The sequence below is a fragment of the Nannospalax galili genome, unplaced genomic scaffold, assembly GCF_000622305.1.
Source record: "Nannospalax galili isolate Female #2095 unplaced genomic scaffold, S.galili_v1.0 scaffold59, whole genome shotgun sequence".
Classification (NCBI taxonomy): domain Eukaryota; kingdom Metazoa; phylum Chordata; class Mammalia; order Rodentia; family Spalacidae; genus Nannospalax; species Nannospalax galili.
This window is the reverse complement of record NW_008344412.1, coordinates 1,141,700-1,153,443: the sequence shown is the minus strand read 5'-3', so window position 1 is coordinate 1,153,443 and position 11,744 is coordinate 1,141,700. Positions and strand designations below refer to the sequence as shown.

General features: G+C 35.6%; 1 protein-coding gene across 1 annotated transcript in view; it reads left to right on the top strand.

Annotated features, from left to right (window-relative positions):
* Positions 1-11,744, top strand: part of Gpr149 (G protein-coupled receptor 149) — a 71,545-nt gene that overhangs the window by 4,049 nt on the left and 55,752 nt on the right. The window contains exon 3 of the mRNA XM_008840632.2: positions 4,041-4,480. Within this exon, the coding sequence (XP_008838854.1) occupies positions 4,041-4,480 (440 nt within the window). The remainder of the gene's footprint in view (positions 1-4,040; positions 4,481-11,744) is intronic.

Here is an 11,744-nt window from a genome sequence, read left to right as displayed (position 1 = left end):
GGGGGGCACACATGCATATGTGTTTCATGTGGAGGCCCAAGATTGATGTCAGGAATCTTCCTGGATTGTTCTTTACTTTATTCTTTCTTTGATCATATTTACTTCCAATCCTCCCCCTAAGTCCTCTCAGATCCACCTCACCTCTTTATCCCCCAAAACTATGTGCCCCCTTTTTTAAATAGCCCATCAAGTTGAATTTGTGCCGACCATATGTCGCTGGAGGGGAGGGGCATCCACTGGATCTTGGTCATCCTGCTGGGACCACACCTCTAGGGAAAACTGACTCTCTCTCTCTCCTAGAACCTATCAACTGAAAGACATGTTTTTAAATCAATTTTTAAAACTTTGTTTGGGGAATTGTTTGTTTGTTTGAGGCAAGGTCTCACTATGTAGCTGCAGTTGACCTGGAATTTGCTATGTAGACCAGACTCCCTTGAACTCCTAGAGATCCACCTGCCTCTACCTCCTGAGTGTGGGAATAAAGGCCTATGCCATCACACCTGGATTTTTATAGTTTTTTTTCAAACCATTTTAAAGCCAGATTTAATTATCTGCCAAATCTTAAGATTAGGATATTTCACATCAAATATGTATACTTTGTTTGAATCTCAAAATTTTGTAATAGTTGATGTTGCTGCTCCCAGCAGTTGGCTGGAGCTAAGGAGCTTACTTTAGCTATCGGTGCACTTCCATTTCCCATCCTTCACTAGTCTATTCATTATTAGTGTTACCTAACTGGCTCCTATAGACATTCAAAATTTTCTGTCTTTCGTTGTTATTTTTAAGAGAAAAAAACTACATTCTTTAATACTCAAAGGATTTAAAGATGATCAGTTTTGACTTTGATGCTAATATTTCATTCAACTTAGTTTTGATTATTAACATTTTTTTGTTATGTGTGGCATATGCACATGTGTGTGTACACGTGCGTGGGTTGTGCTCATCTGGGTACCTGAAGGTACAAGTGTAATCATCTGTGTGAGCATGTAGAGGCCAGAGTTTGACTTCTGATGTCTCCTCTATCACTCTCTATTTTTTGAGACAAGTCTCTCATTGAACTTAGAGATCACTGTTTTGGCTAGATTGACTAACCAGGAAGTTGTAGAGGTCCACCTGTCTCCAACTCCAGTGCCGGGATTACAGACAAACATTCTCCCATGCGCAGCTTTTACATATGTGTGGAAGATCAGAACTCAAGTTGTAATGCTTACACAAGAAGCACATTACCTACTGAGCCATCTCCCCAGCCCCTGAACTGTTATTTTTAACATATTTTCCAAGGGTGTTTCCAACCCCTTACAATCATCCTCTACTCACACACTATCAACTTTGATATTATTATAATCTATTATCTCTATTAGTTACCTCAGCCAGATTGTACTCTCAGTGTTGAGGAAAGTCATCAACAACAAAAAAATTAAATAATTACAGAAACATTTTCATTGATTATAATTGATGCACAGGCTCTGACCTAAAAATATCACATCCATGCCCTTTCACTCCTGTTAATGTATTTCTCTCACAAGTCTGATCATCAGTAAACAAGTCAATTATCTTTACATTCAAATCACTTTATGTGATAAACCGTCAAAGGTTTGTTTCTTTTATGTGCATGAATGTTTTGCCTGCATGTTTGTAACTGCACCTGTGTGTGCCATACCTGTTGAAGCCAGGAGAGGGTGTTGGATCCCCTGGAACTGGAGTTACACATGATTGTTAAACTCTGTGTGGGTGCTGGAACTGAATCCAGGTCCTCTGCAAGAGTAGCCAGTGCTCTTAACTGCTTCAGCCCACAGTTAAAATTTTTTTATTTATTATTTTTATTTTATGTTTATGAGTATTTTTGCCTGCATGTATGTAAGTGCACCTGTGTGTATGATGCCAGAAGAAGCCAGAAGAGGGTGTCAGATCCCCTGGAACTGGAGTTATGGATGGTTGTTACCTGCCATGTGGGTGTTGAGAATTGAACCTGGGTCCTCTGGAAGACCAGCAAGTTTCCTTGACAACTGAGTCATCTCTCCAGCCCCCATCCTCCAGTTTTTTAAAATTTATTTATTTATTTATGTATTATTATCAAGTGTGTGTATGTATAATTGTGGGTGCATGCATGTGGAGCTATGAGGACAACTTTTGGGAGATGATTCTTTCCCTCCACTTTGGGATTCAGGGATTGAGCTCAAGTTATCAGATTTGTACAGCAACCACCTTTGCTAAATGAGCCATCTCACTGGCCCCTGTTTCCTCTCACAGTCTACCTTGACTCATGTGCCTCCTGACCTGGAAGCAAATTCTTCAGAAACACATTCTGCTATTTAAAAAAAAAGTAGCACATTTTTACTTTATGTATCTCAGAGTTACAGTCTACAACTGATAAAATATATAGTCACAGATACCAATTTTGCTAAGTATTAATCATAAAACTGGTGTTTTACAACCAGTCCTGATTTCTAAATGGTCCTAGATTGCCTATTTGTCACTTTATAACTCTTTTGGAGAAAGGACACCTATCAATAATTAAATTAGTATTATAATTCACTCACCCTTCACAGTATTAAAGTAGGTTAGAAGTCATATTTAATTTTATTGGATTATATTACTAAGAAAAGTAGGCACAACTAGAAATGTCAGAGTCCATACTATGTACATCTGTTTCTACTTTTCCATTTTCTTAAGATGCAATTTTTTTCATTTGTGTTCTAGCTCACACAAAACTGAATGGTGTTGATAAATTCTATTTTTCAGTAAGCAGAACTGAGTTGCAAATCTTTCACTCTGGGAACATTTCAGTAATAGAATCAGCATGTGAATGCCACTAGGGTGTGCTATAAAGTGAATCAAGTTTTATGTATTATTCCCATAAAAACTTTGTAGCTTTTCATAATTTTTCCACCAAAGATAGCTAACTGCCTAACAATAAAACATAGAGCTATCAGAGTAAAAAATTTCCTTGAAATGAACCATGTTTCAAAAGATGAAAAGCAAAACATTAAATTGCCTTTTGACAACAACTCTGACATAGCTTCATTCCTAATATATAAAAATTATCTAATATTGACATTCACATACAAAATTTGTATCACTTTCTGCCACATCCTCATTCTAAGATTTTTGCATCATATCCACTAATACTGTTTTATTTATTAAGCAATCCTTTGCCTTATTTAAATTATAAATTTTATACATTCTTAACTTTGCCTTATTTAAATCATAAACTTTATACATTCTTAACTAAACTTACCTTGTATTTATTCAGATTTACAAATGCTCTAAAAATGTTTCAGTTCACAAAAATATATATGCATTCACTTTTTAAAACAAACGAATTCCATGTTTATTTGTATAAGAAATGTGCATGTTCCCAGACATGGTGACTCATATCTATAATCTCAACATTGTGGCAGGAGGATAGAGAGTTTAAGGCAGGCCTTATCCGCAAAGAGAAAAAAAAACAATGGCAACTTAAGCACTTCAACAGAGAGAGAGAGAGAGAGAGAGAGAGAGAGAGAGAGAGAGAGAGGTTGTTTTTCAAACTTAAGCATGATCTAGTTTGTCCACTTATAGATATAAATGTCAGAAGTTGTATATATCAAAATGCATTAAGTAATTATGTCTGATAAATCATAATATGAAGGCTATTTAGTAATTAATTTCTAGAGCAGTACAATTTACAGACAGCATATTACCTTCCAAAATAAAGAAATTTACAAAATTTGTGGACTGAAAAAGGTAACACTAAATATATCTAAGAGTTTCTTAATTTATAACTAAATTTGTTTATGCTAAAGTACTTTAAAGACTGAGTCTTTTAGATTGTCTTCATTTCAAGCCCCTTGTGATGTGAGAAAAATCAGGCTCAAATTAATAAGATGATTGGATTTTGTAAGGCAGATGATGTTGCATAAGTTAAACGAAGCAAATGAATATGTTTTCTAACCCGTAGTAACCAGGTTGAGTGCACTACCTATTTGCGCTTGCTATTTACATCGAAATACTGTTTATAGCTGCCTTACTAACCATGGGCTTTTATTGCTTTCACTTAGCCAAGAGGAAGGGATTTGAATTCAATCTGTCGTTTCAACAGAGTTATGGAATTTATAGAATATCACATGCAGATTACTGTGATGATGATTCCATAGCTTACCACAACTTGAAGACCTATGAATGTGAAACTACAAAAGATTCCCAGAGAGACAGCCACATCTTCAATACCATCAAAGTAGAAATCAGCACCACCCCATCTCTGGACAGCGCCACAGTTAGCGGCATCAACAAATGCACCAACACTGATGTTGCAGAAGCCACGCCGGATGCCACCAAGCAAAACAGTGTGTTTTCTGACAGAGCAGAAACTGGTATTAACCATGAAGAAAGCACCTCTTTTGAAGGTCCAGAAAGAAGGCTATCTCATGAAGAAACTCAGAAACCAGACCTTTCTGACTGGGAGTGGTGTAGGAGCAAGTCAGAAAGAACCCCTCGTCAGGTACAGTAAAAAAGTTCTTCTTTCTGGGAAATTAAAAATAAACTAAATGTGAGAGATGTGAAAAGATTATCCATTTTTTCTTTCATTTAATCAAGTCTGAGGATAATTTCACTTGTCTCCACTAATTTCCATTATGTTGAATTTTATACCAAGGTGTCTTTTGAATGATGTTTTTAAAGTTTTATATTTTCAATCAATATCTATACATTTTGGAGTCAGTATAGTTAAATAGATTCTGAAAAGGCATAAGGCATTTTATTTTAGCTTCAAGAAATCTGATTAAATTCAGACTATACTCTGGAGCTCAAGATTCTAAGTTAATTGGTGAAATAAATTAATGTGTAGATTTTATTTTTCCTTCCTCTGTCCCTTGAAGCATCTCACAAGTCCCCAAGAGAGATTTTTATATATAAAGGCAAATATTTATACAACTAGCAATGAGGAGGGAGGTTTGTCCATTCAACTGCAGCTAGACAGCTTGCCTTACTGTCTTGTAAGAATCATTCCCTTAAGTATTTAGCACACATACAAAAAAAGATTTATTTCAGAATATGCTCTAGTGAGGCATTCCAAGCCCTGACAAATGTTTCATTCCTTTAAGTACAAAAAACTGTGCTTTGATGATCATTTAAAAGCTAAAAGAATGTGCATACAAATCTTCACTTTCTCCTGGATTCTAGTCTACTGTGAATGGCAAAGGGTTGTTATTCAGTTTACAGGGTGATTTTTGATATGAGCTCATTTCCTCTGAACGCTCGTGTTTGATAAAGTTGCCCTTGTTTTCTAGGCTATAAATTTACTATGGAGAAAAAGGGTTTTCTGAATGACTTAATGGAAACCTGAGTCTACTTCTACTTACTCTCTGGAATCAAAAGCATAACTCCAGAAATATTGTTAGGAACAAAGCATTCATTGATTAAAGGTATCACCACATATCACTAACCATGGATATGAGTAGAGCAGCCTGAAAAATACTGTTTCCTATTGTCATTCTTATATGTCAGTGTTTAAAAAGTAAAGGATTAATAAAGTGAAGTATACAAAACATATTAGAAAAGATGATTATATATATTTTTAGTAATTAGGAATCTCAGAAAAATATCGTTAATCTATTTGCCACAAATTGAGTAATACAGACAAAAGCAAGAGTCCAAGAACAAATGCTTCATAATTTTAGAACAATAAGGCTCACCAGCTAACAGGAAAATTTCCCCCCTTTCACCATCCACATATTCCTGAATAATATAAACCTAAAATTTGCACCTAAAGTTAGTATTCTTCATGATGAAGTGTGTGTTTGTGTTCCCTAGAACAGCTGTCTTAAGTGCTATTCCACTGCACCATCCTCCTGCTTGACCCTTAAAAATTACACGTCATGATTGTTACTGGTTCTTTTTTTGCTGTTTTATTTTGTCACAGATAACTGTATTTCCAATACAATATGGCAGTTAGTTTTTATAAGTTTAAACCTTTTCAAGACAATATGACACTGTAGAAAGTCTTCTGGGACTTAATTTTCAGTGAACATTGGATGAGTTAATTTTTCTAAAATGTATATGGTCAGAATAATGGGAATTATCACCTCAAGAGTCACCACCTATAGCCCTCATTTAAAATTCTTTATTACAGAAAGTGCAAGCAGTTAACTACACCTAGAAAATAAGAATAAATAAAGTGGTTTACAATGAGTTCATTTTCTTTTTATTTTTAAATTAATTTTTAATTCATGTGTATTAATGTTTTACATGCATGTACACAGGTGCACACAGCGCATGCAGTGCTCACAGAAGCCAGAAGAGAGACAGATCCCCTTGATACTGGAGTTACCAATGGTTATTAGCTGCCATGTGGGTGTTGGGAACCAAACCCAGGGCCTCTGTAAGAGCAGTCAATGCCCTTAACCACTGAGCAACCTGTCCAGCTTATAGGCATGAGTATATTTTCCTATGAGGGTGATGAAGCTCAATCTGTTCAAAACCCTCTTTAAATAAAAAATAAAATGATATGTCAAAGTAGAAAATGTTATCAATCTAGGTTTCTTTGAACTGTACAGATTTGCTGGTTAGCTGTTAGTACTTCTTCAACACCTGTGAAAAGTAAGTACTTTAGAAAATTTATACGAAATGATGACACCAAGAAAAATGATTAGTAGTAAAGTAGTGCAATACTCAAAACAGTTAAAAATTTATGAGACTAATTGACATTAAATGAAATATTACCATAAACTTTAAAAAAAACAAGAAACCCTGAAACCATAGGTTAATATTATTGGTATGACTTTATCCTCACAAAATTATTTATGATTTTTAAGGTTATCTTTAAATAAAATTATAAAATGTTCATTTTTAATTTAATAAAGCATTTTAAGTTAAAATTCTAAATATTAACAAAATACAGTTAGGACTGAAAAACTTATTAGAATTTCTCCTAAGGGCAGAAAACAGACTTTAACTCTTGGATAGTCTTGTGTGTGTGTGTGTGTGTGTGTGTGTGTGTGTGTGTGTGTTTTACATGCAAGTGCACCCAGTGCAATGTCTGTGGTTACCAGAAGAGGGCACTGGATTCTCAAACTGAAGTTACCATTACCGATGGTTGTTAGTTGCCATGGGGGTGCTGAAAACTGAACCCGGGTCCTATGCAAGAGTAGTCAGTGCTCTTAACTGCTGAGCATCTCTCGGCCACCAACTCTTGAATATTTTTCAGTAGCAATATTACATGGATGTTGATGGTGACTTAGCATTTCAATTTTTACATTTTTCTTACAGGTAGCTTCCTCGCTTCCTCTACAGCTTATACAGTAACACACTAAACTTTCGTTTAAAAGACATTACAGTTGCTGTATGAGAATCGTGTTTACTGACTGTACTTTCAAACATTTAGATTCAGTTTATCAGTTGGTATCTACCGGTGCTCCATTGAATGGCACGAGTTTGTTTTTAGGATCTGAAGAACAGTAGATCTGGTTTTCAGTATTTCATGAACTCTAGTTTTACAGTGTGCTTTGGTTAATTTTAATACTGGTGTATATTTGCTGGAACTCCTGATAGAATGGTGGTAGATATACAGATTTAAATGTGATCAAACAAGATCCATGAGTTGAGGATATTTATAAGACCTGAATGGAAAATTGTTTCTTTCTGGACGTTTCATAGGATGAATCTGAAGTTGCTCATTGTTAAAGTGTTTCTAAGGAACAGTCAGAAACATCAGAATTCTTCAGTTAGAAAGTTTTAATGTAATAACCAAGGCATGGCTTTGTTTCTGAACAAAATGTTAGTTTGTCTAGAATATAAATTTCATTATCTGTGAATAATGAAATTTGAGTTTATAAAATAACTTTGTGACTTGTGTGTCATCTGTCTTTATACTAAGCTCATAAAATTACCTGGTTTTCTGCATTCTTTTGTTCTTAATATCTTATTTAGATGCTATAAACTCACCCATTTGTTATATAAGTCAGAAATAAAAATATCTCATGAGCATGCCACTTAAGGTACTTCTAATGCTATTACACCTGAAAGAGATGCATATTTTTCTTAGGCCAGTAAAATATACAAAGTGCATTTGATACAATCCTCAAAGGCAGCACAAATTAGGAGGTAGTAATTGTGTTTGGATTTACCACACAACCACTTAGTTTAGGACATAAGTAAAGCTGGAAAGAACACATTTTCAAGACACCTAAGCATCAACCAAAATTTTATTTGTATCTTGAGCAAAGCTAGCTGTATAAAAATAGCTTTAGGAAAAATTATGTTTTGTCATTTGCTCAAAGAATTCAATGTCAGCTTTAGTTACAATATTTCTTTTGTTGTTGCTGTTGTTTCTATATTTCAATATTATAGTTTCTTTAAGTAATTTTCAAAGGAAAGTAAAGAATACTATTTTAAGTTCTTTAGATCAGAGTTTCAGTGCATAGATTATGATTAAGTACTTTTGCTGGGTCTCAGGATTCTGAATTGCTAATAGACTTCCAAGTGATTTCTATGCAAATCAAGGTCGCACCTAGGGCATACAGAACCAAACTCCCAAATCGTTCATATGCACACTAAAATTAAGAAAAAAATTAGCTATATATAGCAGTGCATACATAATCCCAGTACTCCAAACACTGAGGTACAATGATTGCCACCTGTTTGAAGCCAGCCTGGGCTACCTAGTGACCAGGCCAGCCAGGACTACATAGCAATCCCTTGTCTCAAAAAATCAAAATAATCAGCCCTCAAGAGGCAGATCTCACAGGTGTATCTCTGTGAGACTGAGGCAACCCTGATCCACATCATGATTTCCAGGCAGGCTGGGATTAGGGAAACCCTGTCAAAAACCAAACAACAACAAATAAAAAATAAAATAAATAAATAAAAACAAATAAAAATAACTTATTTTTATTCTATGTGTATGAGTATACTACCTTCATGTATGTCATTGCACCCATGTTGTGCAATGCCTGAGGAGGTCAGAAGAAGGCATCAGATACCCTGTAACTGGAACTATGGGCAATAGTTAACCACCATGTGGGTGCTGAGATTTGAACCTAGGTCTTCTGCAAGAGCAGCCAGGGCTCTTAACTGTGGAACCATGTCTCCAGCCCCCCAAAAAATAATTCTTAAGAAACAAAATTTAAGTAGCACTACTTAGATGCTGATTACTAGAGGATGGGTATACCTTTAAAGAGCAGGACAAAATCCCTCCATTCAATGTGTGCCCGTTAAATAAGACTAGACTATCCTAAGACACATATTTTTCCTATTCCTAAAGCAGTACATATTTTCTTTCTCACTTTAAGGTTGTTGGTGGGTTTTGTTTATTCATTTGTTTGTTTTTGTGACAGGGTTTCCCTGTAGCCTCAGGTGGCCTGGAAGTCTCTATGTAGACCAGGCTGGCCTTGATCTCACAGAGATCTGCCTGACTCTGCCTCCCAGGTGCCGAGATTAAATGCGTGTGCCACTATGCCCAGCACTTCATTCTCACTTAAAAAAAAATAAACTATTAAGAAGCTGGATGCTAGTATTTCCTGTGGTATTGTTAGCTAAATGACTGCAGATGCTGAAACATCTAAGAGCAATGGACAGTTTTTTAATCGAAATGACCATGGTCAAAAGCAAGCCGCCTCTCACCTCCTGTTTGTAGCCCCTGCTGCGTCACACTGGCACAGACACTGCCTAGAGTAGATGTCTTATTTTTAGCTACTTCTAACCATGGGAAGTGCTTAGCTTATTACAGTTCGGAGACTGAAAATCTATTACCCTATTTTCTTTTTCTTTTTTTAAAGTGTATGACCTTTATTGCTTTATGGTCATAAAAGTAATATGTAATTATTGTAGAAAATTTTGAAAATGCTAATAAGCAAGGAAAATACTCTGATTTCCAATCATCCAGACTTAATCACTATTTATATTTTGTCCTGTAGACACTGGGCTCTTTCTCTAGCATGCATTTTTGCTTTTGACAAATATGCTAGATGTACTATTGTAGGATCTGCATGATTCTATTAATACTCACCTCATTTAAATTGACCCTGCTTTTTGGGTCATTATCTGGTATACTTTAGACTGACTGTTTGGAGTGTGGTTGAAAAGTCATCAATACATGCCTATTTGTCCTTATGTATTTACAGTATTCGATGTTGAAGCTAAGGGAATTTTATTCTAAACTAATTCAGGTATTTGATAAAACATTCTGATTGTCTTATGCACCCTTTCCTGGGGTTAGCACTATGTCAAAGCTTGTATGGCATCCTACAACTCACCTTTTAAGCAGGAATTCTATTATCATTCTCTAAAGAGGGAATAGTTTTAGAACTTAAAATCCCTCCTCTTTTGCCCATTTGATTCCATTGATCAGAAACTCCTTATAGTTGTCTTTTTAAACTTTTCATTATGAACTAATTTTGAACTTTTAAAACAATTATAAACAGAAAGCTTCAATGTATTCTTCAACCAGCTTCCATTATTGTTAACACGTTACAAAATACCAATGTAATTACCAGAAAGTTAGTAAGTAATCTGACTTGAATTCTGCCAGTTGTCCTCTGGGCGTCTCTTTCTGAACGAGGATCTGATCTCTGATCACATACTGAATTTCTTGTCAGTCTGTCTTTTCCAGTCTGTAGTAGCTCCTCAGTCTTTCATGACTTAGCACTTCTGAAAGTTATTGTCCACTTAGGTTTCCTTTACATTGTTTTTATAATATCTTTCAATGTTCAGTGCAGTTCTTTTCATCACTACCCTGTACTTCATGTCCAAAGTGTAATCTTTCCGTTTCAATTAGGTTCATTATTTTCTTCTCCAACTCCCTTATTTTATTTTATACTTTCTGTGCTTCTAGAATTCTTCTTATTGATTATTTACATTTGTGTGTGAGACATTACCAGGTTTCCAAATGTCAGAGTACCGTTAAAGGTAAACCTCCTGTCTTACTCCTTTTTCCCTGGTCATATGTTCCCATTCTCTCTACCCTGTTCTGGTCTACACTATGTATATAAGCAGCAGTGTAATCTATGGTTCAGTCTCCCCATATTTTCCTTTATACACATGGAAAGGTACATATGTGTCCTTCCTCATGCCCTTCTTTCTTACATATATCCATGTTCTCCTGCTTGCTTTCTTATGTAATATATCCTAGAAGTCATTCCATATCCAATCATAGGGATTCTGATCCTTTTATATTATAGGTGCATAGCAATATAATGTAAATTTTAACAGTCAAGTCCACCATTCTCTTTAGGCTGTGTTCAATATTTTGTAATTAAAGGCAATATTGCAGTGGAAATATCTTGTGTATATGTATTTCTTGTTGTTGAAAATATATCTCCAAGGCTTGGCGTGGTGGTGCAAGCCTTTAATTGTAGCACTCAGGAGGCAGAGGCAGGTGGATGTCTGTGAGTTCAAGGCCAGCCTGGTCTACATGGTGAGTTGTAGGCCAGCTGGGGCTCTAGGGAAACCTTATCTCAAAAAAAAAAAAAGAAATAAAAAGAAAGAAAATGTATATTTAGGGACACCCACATGGCAACTAACAACTCTCTACTCTCTATAACTCCAGTTCCAGGGGATCTGATACCCTCTTCTGATCTCCGTGAATATTACATGACATGGGTCCACTTACATACATGCAAACAGAACACTCATATACATAAAATTAAAATAATAAATAAGGGGCTTAGTGAAGAGATGGCTTAGTGGTTAAGAACAGTGACTGTTCTTGCAGAAGACCTGGGTTCAAATCCCAGCACCCACATGGCAGCTAACAACTGTCTGTAACTCCA